The sequence below is a fragment of the Hippichthys cyanospilos genome, chromosome 6 (assembly GCF_059441005.1).
Source record: "Hippichthys cyanospilos isolate Australia breed blue-spotted pipefish chromosome 6, RoL_Hcya_1.0, whole genome shotgun sequence".
NCBI lineage: Eukaryota > Metazoa > Chordata > Actinopteri > Syngnathiformes > Syngnathidae > Hippichthys > Hippichthys cyanospilos.
This window is the reverse complement of record NC_142374.1, coordinates 24,838,242-24,855,645: the sequence shown is the minus strand read 5'-3', so window position 1 is coordinate 24,855,645 and position 17,404 is coordinate 24,838,242. Positions and strand designations below refer to the sequence as shown.

The following is a 17,404-nucleotide window of genomic DNA, read 5'->3' as shown; positions in this document are numbered from 1 at the left end:
ACCCAGAACAGAAAGAAACAGAAAACCCCGACACTAACCAACACACACCAAAATTAGTCCTGGTTCTCACCACCTTTCTTCAAAGCGCCCGTCCATCTTAAGTTATACCCGACCTCATCGAGTCACCTTACGAGACGAGATCAAAGTATGTATAAATGTAAAGTTGTATAAAAATATGTATTTTTTTTAATCCACTCTAATGTTAATAATACGATAAATCAATGAATCATACAACCGGTGTCAATCCGATCCGTTGCTTAGCCGAAGACGGCTCAGCGCGTAAAGAAGACTTCGGGTCGGTACGTTCCGTTGGCGCGACGCGGCCGAGACAGAGGCGGCGGTAAATATTTCAGCTCACTTTCATCGCCATGCGAAATATCCACCTGACCGCGGTGACATTACGGCGGGAGCAAAGCTGCCCATTTTCCCGTCGGCTCCTCTCCCATGATGGGATTTGCTCCAGCTTTGAACAAAGCCTCTTGGTCCTGATCCCACTTAGCTCTATTGTGGACGGAGACGCTCCCGTTTAGCGTCAAGGCAAAGCCAGGTGTCAAACAATTAGCCCGAGAATTCCGAGCGTAAAGGAGCTTGCCGCGTACTCGGCGGGGCCGTCAAATCAAAAAGGCCCTTTCACGCTGCAGCCGTAGGCCGAAAACGGGCACGCGAGCGGAAAGGGCGACGTCCCGTTTGGACTCGAGGCCGCACTCCCTGCCTCGGCCTTGCTCATGCGACGCGACCAAAGCTTGAATTGTGGCAAATGCTGAAAGTTGTGGCTCCATTGTCATGTTATTGACTGTGTCCCCATCCCGAATATGTATGCATTTTCTAACTGTGTTTAGTGAGAGAAAATTAATCGTAGTGAGAGTGTGTGTGAGAGCATGAGTGTAAGAGTGTTGCGTGAGAGAGGGTGTGAAAATATGAGTTGGTGAGAGGCAATATGAGAGTGAGCGTGCGTCATATCTGTTTGTGGAAGCAAGTTTGAGCGAGTGTGTGGAACAGTGATTGAGAGTGCGCGTGAGTGCCTGTGATTTAAAGCACAAGAGTGTGTGTGTGAGAGAGAGAGAGAGAGAGAGAGAGAGAGAGTGAGGAAGAGAGAGACTGCAAGAGTGTGAGAGTGGGTGTGAAAATACATGATATGTGTGCATGAGTAGAGGTGAGCAGACATTGTGAATATGAGAGTGTGTGTGAGAGTGCATTTGACGGAATGCGTGTGTGTGTGAGTATGACCCACTGAGAGTGATTGTGAGTTTGTGTTTTTTTGAGAGTGCATGTGTGAGAATGTGAGAGGGTGTGTGTCCTAGCGCATGAGAGTGTCAGACTGTTGTTGTGTGAGATATATGAGTTGGTGAGCGTGAATGTGTAAGAGTCCGCGCCAGTAAGTGTGCGCAGAAGAGTGTGAGAGTGTACCACAGGCATTGTGAGCACGAGAGTGTGTATGAGAGTTTGTTCATTAGTTTGTGAGTGCCTATGAGTGTGCGTGAGAATGTGAGCATATGTGTGCCATGTACTGTGAGAGTGAGAGTGCAAAATATAGGAAAAGTAAATTCCCAGTTAGTAAGCGTGCACAAAAGAGTGTGAGAGTACACTGGAGGCTTTGCGAGTGTGAGAGTATATGTGAGAGTATTTTTGAGAGTGCGTGTCAGCAAATTTGTGTGTGTAAATGCGTGTTAGAGTAAGTGTTTGAAAGGGTGTGTGTGCTAGTGAGAGCGTGAGAGATTTTTTGTGTTTGGGTGCCGGAGTTTTGTCAGGGTTTGTGTGAGAGCGGGTGTGTGTGTTAGTGAACCGCGAGTGTCTGAGTGAGAAAGCGTGTGTGCGTGAATCCCGTAATCCCGCCTCCATTTGTTGTGTGTCACCATCAATTAGTCTGGCCCCGCAAGGAAAGTCTAATCACAGCGCGCCGGTCTACACCAGTGTAATGGGAGCTGCGGCTGGCCACTTGATTAGGTACACCTCCGCAACTACCTATGCAAGTATCACGCTTCGCTGAGCTCAGTGTGAAAAGCAAAGCCGTGCTGCAGTTTTCGAGGCGCTCTGTGTGGAAAAAGACTACTACTAAGTTTTTTTCCTGCCTTTTTTACTTGAGAGTAATAGTTGCTGAATAAACAGCAGAATTTATATCAGGTCTTAGATTTGACTATTTTTGCTGGATATCGGTGTGAAAAGCGGTATTTCGTGTTAAAACAAAATCAAAAGGAAATAGTTTTGCTGTGGGGTGAAAGCAAGTGTCTGCTATATTCTGGCAAAAGCTATTTGAGACTACTGTGTTCTGTGTTAATGGCAAAGACCAGCAAATCTTGCAACTCCATTAGGGCTTTGATTTGGCAGTTTTGAGCAAAGACCGGCAAATCTCGGATTTACTTGGGCTCTAATTTGGCATCCGTGTTGAAACTGTGTAAGTGAGGGTAGTGACTGTTAAAGTAAAAACAAATTTACTGTGTGTTACTGTTTGTCACTGTTGTCCAAAAATGAACTATTGGACTGCTGTGTTCTGTGTTAAAGGCAAAGGCAGACAAACCTTATTTTATATATAGGCTTTGCCAGCCTCTTTCTGTGTTTTAAACACTGGACCTTCACTTAAAGTCAGGATGCAGCAATTTTGCAGGTTCTCTGTATGAAAGCAAAACATCTTTTTTGTAATCTGCCGCAGCTCTGCCATTTTGCTGATGTGCGTGTGGAAAAACGGGCGTTCGGACATTGCCGGCAATTGGCACGTCAGTCATATTGAACAAGGTCCTTGAGTTGTAAATATTTGCCCCGATTTGAGGGATTAGATCGGTGTGAATAACGGGCGCCCTGATTGGCCGGATTAGCTTGCGCAGCGGTTTGAAGCCAGGCCATGTGCGCCGCCAAACAATGTCTATTAGCTGATAATGCACAATGGACACCTTGTCGAGTAAATAGAGCCGACCTGCGCACCTCCCCCCTGTGTGTGTGTGTGTGTGTGTGTGTGTGTGTGTGTGTGTGTGTGTGTGTGTGTGTGTGTGTGTGTGTGTGTGTGTGTGTGTGTGCGCGCGCGCGCATAAGAGAGAGTGTGTTCACCCTCGGCAGCCACACTTGCCCAACGCCAGATCAGGAAGATGAGCAACACAATTTCTGTTGGGTCCATACTATGCCATAAAATTAGTAGTGCGGTGTTCCCTCGCTATAACACTGATCATCTTTCACTGTTTCACTGACTTTTTTTTTTTGTGCAAATTTTTTGCCTTCATTTTTGGGAAAAAAAGTGCGTCTTACATTTGGGGAATTACGCTATTGTCCTCCAATTATCAACGCCTCCTTGACTACCGCCAACGGTATTTTATCGTATCTGAAAACAATCAGTTGTTGCGTCGACCTCAAAATGACTCGCATGCGCCAGCTGCGCACATTACGCATTTAAAAGCGTCAATAATTGAAGGGCAAATCGAGACGGGCCGAAGCGCTTCCTTCCGCGAGAGGGGACGGAAGCGGCGCGGCTCGTGGCGGAGCCTTCGGGGATTAGCATGGGAGCATCCAGCGAAATGACTTGTCACTCCTAATCTGGGATTAGCCGTCTTTGGCACCTCGCGGGCGCGCTAAAAGCCACCTGTTTGACTGCCAATTCTTTTGTTACATCAAACTTTTACGCGCCGGTCCGACACAAAGGCGGCGCCGGGTTGTTTGCGGACGCTTCTTGAGGACCGGGGAGCATTTCGCCGAAGAAAAAACGAACAAGAAAATAAAAGAGCAAAGTGGCATCTTTGTTTGTGCGCATTTGTCATGCTAGCCCACGGTGCCGACTTGTCCTTTTACATCAGCGTTCACGCAAATATGCATGTGGTCTGGGATAGGAAACAAAATCACTTTCAAAAGTTCATTTTGTTGAAAAAAAACAACAACAACTATGTGTGCTCCATTTTTTTAATTGATATTCTGTTATACTATATATATGTATATCGTATTTTGTATTTTGCTTTTTTTCTATTTAATTTTCTTCCCCCACCACCTTTATTTTTTAAATCAACATTTTATTGTAGAATTATTTGGTAATTTTTGAAAATATTTTTATTACAATTAAAAATGTAATTACATACATTTTTTTATTATTCCATCATTTATTTTCTTATTGTATTTTATTTTCTGCTCTTTCTGCTCTCTTTTTATGCATAAAAAATGTTTTGTCTAGTTTGTTTTTTGTATTTTTTTATTTTTTTTACTTTGGAATTGTTTATTGTTCCCTTATATTTTTCTTACTGTATTTAATTTAAAATTTTTATCCCCCCCCCCCCAAAATATAATATAATATGATATGTAATATTTGTGTATTATATCCACTTTTTTTTCTTATCTTACTTTAAAATATTTTGCCTCAATAGTTTATCCATTTACGGCTTATTGTTCTTTTTTAATCTTGATCGCATATGAATTTTTTTCTCATTGTTTTTGACGGGGGCGCCGACCGCCCCGCCCCCAACGGCCCCCCCAACGGCGTGGGCGGGAAGCGGGCGAACGTACGCGCGGCGTGGTGTTTGCGCTAGCCGGGGTGTGTTGCCCCCGCCAGGAAAAACAAGGCGGGGCGTTGCTCAACGCGTGCGCTTGCTGGGCATAGTCAACACCCACTCTACAAACATCATATTTATCTTTGCAAAAACACATTCCGACCTTTGATTGTTTTTTTTCCGTCCCGGTGCTAACGAAGGCAACAAAGTGCGCTTCATGAGATGATGAGAGACGGCCTTTATTGCACGCGCGCTCAAGTGCGCCGGCTTTGCCGCCGCGTATCAAAAGACGTTTGTTCCTCACAAACGCCGCTCTCTTCAGCAGAGGTCCTTCGGCAAAACCGCCCTACAGTATTCTCCGTTCTCGATCGGAATTTGGTTCGGGAGGGGTTCCGCGCCAGTTTTGCTGGTACGGCTCGACCGATGCCAAGTATCGATACCGCTGGTGCATTTGCTACGCCCCTCCCAAAACGGAGTTTTTTGGGGGGGAGTTGTTCAAATTGAATGAAATTAAAGTATTTGTTCTTCTTTTTTTCTAGCCATGGCGCTACATGAGTATTCAATAATGAAATTTAGGAATGGGCGAGTATTGTTGGGTCCTACTCTGCCTTATTTCAAGGTATCGGCGCTCTCTAGTCGATATCGTGTAGGATTTACAAATTAGAACATTAGAGAGAAAATCGAGAACATTCACATTTTTTGACACTTTTAAAGTAAGGGTATCGAGTGATTAAAAGTGGCATCCATTAATTCGATTAATTTTCACACGAGACTTTTGTGCATGCTGTTTTAAGTTACGTTCATTTGTTGTCCATCTGTGAAACTGGTATTGAAGCACATTTTTAGCACATTTAGAGGGAATTGCCACAAAATGTCAACTTTTTGTGCCTGGTCATACATCAAAATGGATTATTATTTTTTTTCTTGGGGTGGGGGTCTGGGTGGGGGGGTAGTTGAGCCCATGAAAGTTGTTTGCTCTCCACCCCCTCTAGGAGTACAAAAAGCAGTCTTTGGCGTCAAAGAGGTGTCGCTGTTGTAAGTTTCTATTTCGGGTGACAGTGGCGGGAGGGGGGGGAGCCTTTAACAAGGCTTGAGACACACAAGGCCCATTGTCTCCCTTGTCTTTATTTGTCCAGCGCGCACATTCGGCTGCTTTTCGGTCGCACCTGGAACAAAAAAAGAAAAAAAAATCACTTCAGCAAATTCCAGAAAAAAAAAGGCTTCTATCTGCTTGGGCCCATTGAAAAAAAAAAAAAAAATTTACCATAATTCCCAGTATAAGACACACTCATGTATAAGATGCACAATTAATTTTGGCGCCAAATTCTGGTCTTTTCTACCTTAGCAAAAGTTAGTATAAGTGATAACGTTATCAAAAACTAATGATTCTCGTCTTCTGCATATTTTCTTGTGCTCATATTCAAAAGTTTGATACCGTAATTCCCTAAATATAAGACGCACCATGTGCATAAGACGCACCTTTCATTTCGGGGTCAAGTTCTGGTCGTTTCTATGTTACCGTGGAGAAGATGCACCAACATTTTCTAAAAACGGGAGCAAAATGGAATTACCGTAATCCTCCAAGTATAAGACGCACTTATGGGCGTGTCCTATTAACGGTAACTTTTTATTTTTAATTCAATACAATTCGAGGAAGATTGATCCGCCAGCCACATGATCCGAGTTTTGCCGCCAGGTGTGCGTTTTTATATCGGCTGTATTCTCACTTCCAATAATTACCGTAATGGGCGGAGCCAGAGAAGCGGGACGTCAGGTGGCTGTTAGCATCAAGTGCCTGTTGCAGCTAACAGCAGCTTGTGTTAGCTGAGGGGGTAACGTTATTCTCAATAGAAGAAGCAAGCGGATTGAACCAACGTCCGAGTCTTCCACGCGGGAAATACATTTCGGTCAATAATCGACAGCAGCCGGCGGAATCTCCCTTATTTCCCGTGAGCCGACTGCGCTTTTTGATTGTTACCGAGTCTCAACTTCTTTTTACGCTCGCGCGGCAGTTGCGAATGTTGACTTTGACGAGTTGCTGCGCAGGTGGCGAGGCTGTTTGTTTTTTTTCACCTTGCAGCATTTCGTATGAGGGAATTGGAGCGCAGCTCTGGGCGCAAAATTTTTTTTTTTGCCCCACCCCCACCTGAAGTCTTCCTCTATAAGTTGCAGATTGGAGCTGGCGTTTCAATGCTGCTTTGTGCACGTTTACTTTTTTTTTCCGGGGGGGTGGCGCTCTCATCTGTCTCACAGGTCGCCCAGCCGCCCACAAAGGACGATTGTTTGTCTCCAGAAGCCCCCCCCCCCTTCCCTTGGGGACGTAAGACCAAGCTTTCCTGCCAAAATAGCGAGCCTGGTTTTTGCCGCTCGGACGTCAGCGTTAGCCTTTGAAGTCACTTGGCCGACTTGCGCAAGGCGCACTCCGCGATTGGACGGAAACGCAACATCAAGGTCGCAAAACAGAATATCATCTTTTTGGATTCGTCTGGATCAAAAATCAACGTAGAGATTTTTATGTTGCACATCATATCTTTTATAAATCAAAGTTGGTATTGACGACAGAGACTCCCCACGCTTTGCTTTCTAGCAACATTTGACTTCATATGGTGTCACGTGCATTTCTGAGTAGCCTCAAGCTAGGGATAGGCCGAGCTTCACCAATATTTGGCGATCTGACCAATATCGAAAATCCGATGGCTGATAATAGATAATCTCACGTGCGCACTCTCAGGCTGCTAGCTAGCTAGTGGCTAATTAACCCCGGGGAAAATTTTGACCCAACTTGGGCTTTCTGATGTGTGATATTAAAGGGAAAGCAGATCAAGAAAAGTGCTTGCAAACGGGAGGTGGAGAGGTACAAGCTATCGTATCAAATTTAGCCCATGTCGGGTTCATTTACTGCCATTCAAAATTGGAAATATTGTCACATTTGGACTTATTGAAACCCCTATGTTTTATCATGCATTTGCCCCCGATTTTTGCATGAATCCTTTAAACGGCAACTTGCGTACGAGTCACAATAGAAATCTTTGTGTTGACGCCCCAAATCCACCGGGTGGCACTTGCGGCCAACTTATGACATTTACAAGCCTTTCAATGGCTTCATTGATTGGCTTAGCCTGGACTCCCTTAATGCAAAAAGTCATAATACTCTAATTAGGACATCATTCTATATCGGCCGATATTAAGGCCGGGCCATTCTTTCTCCCTCCACAGAATGATGTCTTCCATGCGAGCATCGCCTCCCTTTCCCGCGCCGGCCGAGGACGAGGAGGCGGCGGGCCGCGGGGACGCCGACGCCGCCTGGCTGGACGGGCTCGGTCCCAAGGAGACGCCGTCGCCGTCCCCGCCCGAGCGCCCGCAGCCGATTGGAGACGAGCGGGCCGACGGCGATACTTGGGACGACGTTGCGATGGTGAGTCGGGCGGGGGGGGGGCACAACTCTTGCATAGTGATGTGGCCATGTGCTGCAGGCACTGCTGAAGGCAACCCGGTGAGGGTCCTCCTGGAGTTTTTCACCCTTTGCTGTGCGCGTGTGTGTGTGTGTGCATGCGTTTGCGTGTGTGTGTCTTTTGGGGAGATCCTTTTCCCCCTCTAGAAAATATGCTGGACAGGTACACGTCCATTAATCCGGTGATTCTCAAACTTTTTTCAATGATGGGAATTTTTGGGGACCCAAGTACCCCTAAAACCAGCAAATTTAAATAAAGACTTAAAAGAATAAACAAACACTTTTTTTTTAATTATTTTTACAATTTTTCTGTAGAAATTTGTGTTCTATAGTTTGTTTGAAAAATTTTAAACTGTAAAAATATTCTGTATTTAAAAAAATATTTTTTAAGGAAATAAAACATTAAAGCTAATCATTTTGAAATTATATTACTTGTATTTCTTAAATTAATGAATGCATCTGTGAAAATAGAATGCTGACATAAAAAATCAAATAAGAAGAATAAAATCTAATATAATTACTATAAATATGAATAAATAAAAAAGATTAATAATAAGAAGAATCTGACCAAATTAAATATAAATAAACACATTCGTAAATCGATAAATATAATAATAAAATCAAAATGTATTCACATTATGATAAATAAATAAACCAAATAAAATATATAATATTAAAATAAAAAAATATTCATGATGATAAAAAAGTTCAGTATGATAAATAAATAAATAAACCAATAAAATCATAACAAAAATAAGAGTATAACCAAATGTAATCAAGATAATAGTATTAATAATAATAAAAGCCATATAATTATCGCAGAGAAATGAATGGAGAAATATATGTAATAACGAAAGCAAATAATAATAATACTAATAGTAATCGAGAAAATTGTAATACGCAAAAGTTTTGCCCCAAGCACGGGGAGTAAGGACATGTTTTGTGGCCTTCAGGAAACGGAGAGCGCAAACCAAGGCTCCTCGGCCGTCCGCCCGTCCGGCTCGCCGCCCAAGGCGGAGGAGTGCCCCCGGGATCGCGGCGAGCAGACGGCGGCGGGCGCCGGCCCGGCCTCGGGGACGCCGGAGCGCCGCAAGGGCAGCCTGGCCGACGTGGTGGACACGCTCAAGCAGAAGAAGCTGGTGGAGATGACCAAGACGGAAGCCGACGGTAAGGCCGCGCGGTGGCCCCGCCCCCCGCCTCTTCGGTGCCGGGGCGGGGCTTTTATTCAACTGAGAGATTTGAGACATTTTCCTCCCTGTCCTTTTTCGGCCGTACGAGATCTCTTCCCATCTCCGGGGGGGTGGGTGGTGGGGGGAGGGGGGGGGGGGGGTCCTCCATCGGAGGCGAGCGTACAAGTCGTCGTCTGGATATGAAAGCGCCGCTTCATCTCTCTTTGACTCGGTCGTGAAAGGCGCCGGCCTCGGGCCGCATACCGTACGGAATCCTTTGACTTGAAAGACGGCGTCCTCGCGTGCGCCGCAGGTTCAAAGGTCGACGTGTCCCGTCCTGTCCTTTCGCAAAATGTCTTGCCTTCCCGCTTAGTCTCATTTACTAATTCAAGAAAATTGTAAGCAAATATTTTTTGGAATGGTAATTATATTTACTTACAGCAATCCATAAATTCAAATTCAAAAAATGCAAACATAAATACGACTGTTCTTTCCTTGTTGGCAATTATTTTGAAAATGAAAAACAAATGAATAATGAATGAATGAATGAAAATGCATTTTAAAAACAACAACAATTGATCGTATTTAAAATTGAAAAAAAATCTGATTTTAAAATATTTTTGGATTACTTTAAGGCTTATTTTTACTTCATCAACCCTTTAAAAAAATGACTGTTGTGTCTGTTCATGTTTTCAAGGGGAAAAAAATCTGAGATGGGTCAAAAACAATTTTTAAAATGAGAGACAGCATTTCAGAAATGTGCTTCAATGAAAACACAATGGAAATAAATAAAAGTGGTTTTACAAACACATTCACTGCCAGATGAAACGGATACTTGACGTGTATAGACGTCATTGGCAGTGAATGAGCAAATAATCGAAATACATTTTTTTGAAACTGAAACAAAAATCACCCTCCCCAAAAGCCCTCATCGACTTTGTTCTGAAAAAAATATTTTGGGCCCGACGTAGTGACTGCGTCGCAATTAGCGAGCGCTCTCATTTATCTTCCATTGGAGCTGTCACGTGCCAATTTCGCCACGGCGGCTCCCGACTCCTTCCCGACTCTCAGCTTCCTCCTAATGACTTTTTTGTCTTTTTTCTCCAACGGATCCATTTTTTCAGCCTTAAAAGTTCATTTAGCGGCTGCAAAGTGATGACCGCGAAGCCGGCGAGGGCTCGTCTCATTAGTCGCTCAATCGCTCCGATCAATCGCTATTGATCGCCGAGTCGTCGGCCATCGGGCCCCCTCGCTAAACGGCTTCTCGCCGAGACGCTGTTTATTTTTTTTCCCAGCCGCATGATTGACGGGTAGACAATGGCGTCCTCCTTGGCGGAAAGGGCCCGCCCCCCATTAGCTAACGCCATCAAACGCGACCCGCGGTCGCGAGATGGTGGGCGAAGTCCCTGTTAGCGGGCACGCTAATGAACAGCGGGCGCTGGATTTTACGCCATGGAGTGCTCGTTAAGGCGGCGCGCAGCAGGAAAGGCGTCCTCAATGAGGAGACGGCTTCAAAATCCAAGAGGTGAAGGTCAGATTCCATCACTTTTCCGCATTAGCTTGAAGCGGGGATTTCCGTTTTTATTTATTTTCTTTCTTTCCCCTTTTTTTTTTTTACTTTTTACAATGGAAAAAATATCATTAATTAATATTAAATAAAGGGATTCTCAATTGTAAGAATTGAAATCATTATTACAGTAATTCTAATGAATACATAGATGTTTATTATTTCATAAATAAATCAATAACTACATATCATAAAATCAAGTATAGCAACTTTTTTGCAGCATTATACAGGTGACAGGTTAGGTTAAAACTGAAAAAAATAACCAATAGCCAAGCATCAAAGTGCCCGAAATAATGTCGGGTTGGGGCACGGGGGCCGACGGGGAAGTCACGCCACCCGGCCGGAAAGCTCCGCCCCCCTCCCGTCAGCCCGTCCGCAGCTCGCGGGGATTTCAGGCGAAAACGTCAAATGTTGTCACGTTTCCCGATGGACGCTCGGCTCATGTTTGTTTTCATGAGCTCGGAGCGGGCGGCGTGTGGACGGGCGACGTTGATGCCGCGTGACACTCACGCGCCGCCGCGTCAACAAACGGCGGCGGACGCTCGTACGTTTGGGGACCCGGACGGAATACGGCGACGCCCCCTCGGTTACCCGCAAAGTCTCGAGCAGCTTCTGCATTTAGTCTCGGTTGGAAAACTGCCTGTACCAAATGAATGTAATCGTCAAATAATTTAGGTCATTAAGTACTAAAGTAATCAAGTACTTCAAACATTCAAGTGTTTGATTACTTTGCATAAGTACTTACGATAATGGACAATTGTAGGACTCATTACCTGAAATCATTGATTTCATTTCTTTATTACCTAAAGTAATTGATTACGCCATTACTTAGCTACCGAAAGTAATTGATTACCTTAAGAGTTGAGTACTTAAAGTAATTGATTTGTAAAGTAATTGATTACCCTAGTACTTTGCTAAACAAAGTCATTGATTACTTTCTTACGTGAGTAATCCAAGCGATAGATAACTTTAGTACGTATTACCTAAAGTAATTGATTAATATTTGTACTTTAGTACCTAAAGTAATTGATTGCGTCAGTACTTTGCTACCCAAAGTAATGGATTACTTTCTGACGGGAGTAATTAATGTAATAGACAACTTTAGTACACATTACCTAAAGTCATTGATTATTTTGGTACTTCAGTACCTCAAGTAATGCATTATTTCAGTACTTTGATAACTCAGTGGTTGCCCGCCACGTGAAACTTGGACATGTCACGACATGGTGAAATTTCAGCTCCCTATTGTGTTCTTTCAATGCGTTTTCACTTTCTAGTGAAATCCCATGGACGCAAAGCTGCAGGGATCGCACGAAATACTGCACAAGGCTTATAGGTTTCCTTCGGTTCTGACTATCGGTGGCTTTTCTCGACGAACGCTAGCTCGGAAGCCCCCCCCGAGCGGGACCGTGCCCACGTTGACCCCCGTGCATGCGTCGGGGCTTAGGGGTCCGACGAGCCAGGTGTAAGTCGTTGTGATGACAGCTTAACGGCCCAGTTGGGCCGGGCCCACGGCTAAGCTCATTGGCTAATTAACAAGGTCTTGGCTCGGGGGCGCCGTGTTTGCCTCCGCTCGGCCAGATTGACACTTTCCGCCCGTGCGCACGTGTGTGTGTGTGTGTGTGTGTGTTGAGATTAGCATTGTGACTTCTCTGTAACAGACTATATATATATATATATATATATATATATATATATATATATATATATATATATATATATATATATATAGCATTCAACGATAAATGTAAATGAAAACTAAAATATGTAGGTTTTTTTTCAAATTTTTCCACAATATTTGAAGATTATTATTTTATTTGTTATTTCATGTATTATTTAACATGTAATTCATTTAAACAAGCGGAAAAAAAACAGAATTACAAAAAAAGTGACTCATAAGAAACTCAAAGCCAATACAGAGATTTTGCTGCATGCTCTGAATGGGGGGGTAGTAGCGCCACCTGTTGGATAAATATATAAGCGCACCCTTTAAAGCCTGCAAACATGCTAACATTCAGCAAAGTTCTTTGTCTCTTCTTCTGGCGGGGGGAATTCTTAACACCCCCCCTTGTTAAAATTTGCCCCGGTGAAGCCCTTGAATGTCGCTCCTCCGTGACCCAAATCAGCGGTTCTCCCAGAGGGCCCGTGGCCCAAAACAACGCGTGTATTGTGTCTCCAGCACACGTGTGTGTGTGTGTGTGTGTGCGTGCGCAAGCGCTTGTGCTTATGTGCGTGTGTGTTGGCATGCGCTTTGGGTTTCATGTATCAGTACTAAAGTGGAACCAGAAGCCGGGGTCCTGAACGCTTGAGGTTTTCGGGAGCGCGCCCAGCACAAAGAAGCAATTTTGCCCCCGACGATATAAGAGGCTCTCATCTCCTAAAGACAAAATATCATTTTTATCATATGTTGTCGGAATCTTGCCGGTCGGGCTTCAGGGTTCAGATAATCCCTTTTATGCCACTGCCATAAAACCTTTCATGTTTAAGTCACTTTTTCATTCAACAATATATATATATATATATATATATATATATATATATATATTAGGGATGGGCCAATCCTTATTACTATTATATCTAAATATAAAAAAGTAATACACAAATACGCTTTTTCTATGTGGTTTTTTAATGACAATGAAAGGCATTAATTAGATTCTGAGGAAAAGATACAAAAAATTGAAGTCTACATTTGCCGAAGAGCATTAAAACCACAAGAAAGGTTGTTACATCATCAAAATTTGAACGTTACATCGAACAATCAGCTATTTTTTTATTTCAATACAATTAATAAAGTACATAATTTGCTCAAATTGTTTCATTGACATTACATTTTTTTTATTAAATTGTTTGATTCCTTTTTAGTTGCAGAAGAACTGAAGCATGATTTTGTTTTGATTTTTTATTATTTTTGTGACGGACAAGGAAGTTGCATGGAGCTAAGATATCCCCGTTTTACACGCCCCCAGCGAGAGTGGGTGCCATCTGACAGATGAAAATAGTGCGCGTGTGAAATGGAGCCCGCGCTAGCGCACAGCCGCCCATTTACAACACTCGCACTGTGTGTGTGTGTGTGTGTGTGTGTGAATGCACAATTAGCAGTGCGATGACTTTGCGATGTTTGTGCGTCCCGTTGTTGGACATATGTTAGCTATGATTTGACACAGACATGAGTGGTGCAGGACAGCTGTGAGGACAGCTGCTATTTGCGTGCTTCCTGTTTGTCTCTCGCTTCCTGTTTCATATTCACTCAGTTTTGTGTTCCAGCTCCAGTTTAGCAGCATCTCTGTGTGAAATGGTGCTTAGGAAAATCCAGCCCAGTCATGTTGAAAGTAGGGAAGTCACTATCCAATGTTTTTAGAATCGCTTATTCTTTTGATTCATTGAAAAATCGGAGAGAATTTTATTTGGGATTAAAGCACGTTATTTTTTTCTTCTGGCTTCCTGTTTCTTCTCCTGGACGTTTGCTGGGTTCTGTGTGAAAGGCTCAAGCTAGTTTTCTGTTCCAGCTCCAGTTTAGCTGCATCTCTGTGTGAAAAGGTGTTTCGAAAGTCCGGTGCAGTCATTAGTAGGATTAGGATTTTTTTTTTCCCATTTCTTCTCTTTGACATTCTCTGGGTTCTGTATGAAAGGCTAAAACTAGTTTGATTCATCAAATATTTGTAAGAAAAAAAATATTTTGCTTTAAAGTGGATTACATTTTCTGTTTTTCTCCTGGACATTCACTGAGTTCTGCGTGATAGGCCAGTTTTCTCTTCCAGCTCCAGATGAGCAGTATCTCTGCGTGAAAATCCTTGTCATGTTGAATATTTTTAGAGCGGATGACTCCATTAATTCTTCAAATATTCAGACAAAATTGTATTTGGCATCCTTGTGCCTGACATATTTTTTTCTCCTTTGGAGTTACGGTCCACTCAACGTGGTTTATTTTGCGTTATTTCCTGATGGAAAGCATTTTTCGCGCGCGGGGATCGGTACCCGCCGGCTTAGGTCCACAAAGTAGGCCCGAGGAGGGGAAAGGCGCTCGTCAGCCGGCTCGCTCTTCCTCCGCTCGACGAAGAGACAGCGGGGAATTTTGATGCGGGCGGCTTCTCTAAACAGCACTTGATCCCGGCAGATAAAAATCCATGTAGGGTAAGGAGCCCGGCCGCCTCCCCGCACCTTGTGTTTACCGCCATGGGAGGTATCATAAATTGCAGGCGCAAGTTGCCTTTTCCCGCTTAAGTGCATCTATAAATCGCGCCCGCCGTTTGTTACGCGTCCCGGCGCGGTGACGGGAGCTCCCCGGGAACGCCGGGCCGCCCCGTTTGGCCAATAAATCCCCTCCAAGTGATTTGATTCCCCGCGTCACCGTCCGCCGCCCGATTCGTCCGGGCGGCCTGCTTGGGGAGACCAAGCGCTCTCAAAACCGAGTTCAAAGTCTTTTCTTGGTTTGACGCCTGTACCATCCCGTGTACGTATTTGTACCCTCTGTAAAACTCAGTAATATACATATACGCCGATACCACCTGCTATACGCATTTGTAACAATTGTAAAACTCACTAATATACGTATACGCCAAGACCGCTCGGCCAATATACGCCAATATCACCCGGTATACGTCTACATATTTGCGCACGCTGTAAAACTCAGTAATATACATTTACGTATACGACAATAGCACCCGGTATAACTATACGTATTTGTACCCACTGTAAAACTCAGTAATATACGCCGATACCACCAGGTATACGTATTTGTATCCACTATAAAACTCTGTAATATACATGTACGCCAATATGACCATCTGTAATATGATATGTCTGTAATATAAATATACGTATATGCCAATACGACCCGGTATAGGTATACATATTTGTATCCACTGTAAAACTCCGTAATATACATACATCCCAATACCACCTGGTATACATATACAGCAATACCACATATTTATACCCACTGTAAAACTCAGTAATCTAAATATACGTACGCGCCAATACGACTCTGTGTAGGTTTACGTATTTGTTGCTAGGTGGCTATTGGATCGATAACTAACTCGAGTTCACTAGGGGCTAAGCCATTGCCCCCCCCCCGTATACGTATTTGTACCTACTATAAAACTCTGTAATATACGCCCACGTAAAGGAATAGATTTGGGTTGAAATCAATGCCTAGATGAATCAAAAGTTTAAAAGTATAATTATGATTCAATTAAAGATGGAACGTCAGTTTTTGAATCAAATCGCAACCAAAAAGCTTAAAATATATTGTTTGATTCATTTAAAAACTTTGTAAAAACGTTTCTGGATTCTTTTTATTAAATTGCGCTTTCTTTTGTGGTGGTGGTTAAAAATATAAATTGTAAAAAAATCCATTCATAATTAAAATGCAGCGGTAAAAATGTAAGATATTCGATACTATTTTTTATATTTATACATAATATTTATGAATAATCATATTTGCCAATTACTAATATATATATATATACATATTTTTTAATAATACAATATTATACATATATATATATATTTATATATTATGAGGCGCACTCTCTGCGTTTGAGAAAATGGAAGGCCTTTGGCTGCGCGAAAAATACGGTGGCACCACAAATGTGATTTGAATTCCTTTTTTTCTTTCTGCATCCGGCACTATTGACGAAACGTGGAGAAGCGGGGAATGAATGCGGCGCTTTGTTTTTCAGAGTGGACGTGCACGGAGGGCGTCCTGTCCAAGGACTGGAAGGAGCGCGTGGACCGCCTGGACGCCGCCGAGCTGCTGGGCCACGTCAAAGGTGGCTCGCGTCTTTCCAAGCAAAACTAATGTGTGTTCTGGGACAAACAAGGCAGGTGGTATGTAAACGCGGGAATCAAAGCGCTAATAAAAAGCGCAAACATGCCGTAATTCTTCCGCTCTATGCGCGTACTGGCCGCATGCGTTCCACTCGACTTGAAAGCGGACGCCGCGGAAAAATGTTTTTTTTTTTTCCTACCCTGACGACGAATGGCGGAAAAGTGCAACGTCACGTTGGCTTTTCTGCGCAGGCGTCGCTCATTATTATTCTTATTGTTATTATGCGTCTTCTTCCTCCACTTCTTCTCATTATTCATTTTTTTTTATTATTATTATTGTTGTTATTATTCCTCCTATTGTTAGTCCTCTCCTTCAGCTTCTTCTTTTCATTATTATTATTCGTCTTCTTCTTGTTACTCTTATTATTGTTGTTGTTATTATTCCTCGTATTATTAGTCCTCTTCTTCAGCTTCATCTTCTTATTCTTATTGTTACTCTTATTATTGTTGTTGTTGTTATTATTCCTCTTATTACGAGTCCTTTTTCAACTTCTTCTTCTTCTTTTCATTATTATTCCACTTCTTCTTCTTCATCTTCTTCTTCTTCTCCTTTTTCTTCTTCTTCATCTTCTCCATCTTCTCCATCTTATTGTTACTCTTATTATTTTTGTGTTTGTTATTATTCCTCTTATTTTTAGTCCTCTTCTTCAGCTTCTTCTTCTTCTTTTCATTATTATTCCTCTTCTTCTTGTTAATCTTATTCTTATTATGTATCTTCTTCTGCTTCTTCTTTTTTGGTGATTAAGTATAATAATAATGATCCTTGTTTTTGTAGAGCCGCATGGCCGCTGGGGGGATTTTTGACCAACTTTTTGTTGTTGTTGTTGTTGATGTCGCTGTTTGAGCCCCAGCTTCCCGTTATCATCAGCATAACGTGTCATTTTAATGCCGCGATCCTGAAGGATGAGCGCACGTGTCGTACGCGACAATA

General features: G+C 43.0%; 1 protein-coding gene across 1 annotated transcript in view; it reads left to right on the top strand.

Moving 5' to 3' along the window:
• Positions 1 to 17,404, top strand: part of LOC148422974 (transcription factor SOX-6-like) — a 79,520-nt gene that overhangs the window by 23,120 nt on the left and 38,996 nt on the right. The window contains exons 3-5 of the mRNA XM_088417734.1: positions 7,674 to 7,872; positions 8,862 to 9,075; positions 16,326 to 16,415. Coding sequence (XP_088273860.1) covers positions 7,675 to 7,872; positions 8,862 to 9,075; positions 16,326 to 16,415 — 502 coding nt within the window. The 5' untranslated portion in view covers position 7,674. The remainder of the gene's footprint in view (positions 1 to 7,673; positions 7,873 to 8,861; positions 9,076 to 16,325; positions 16,416 to 17,404) is intronic.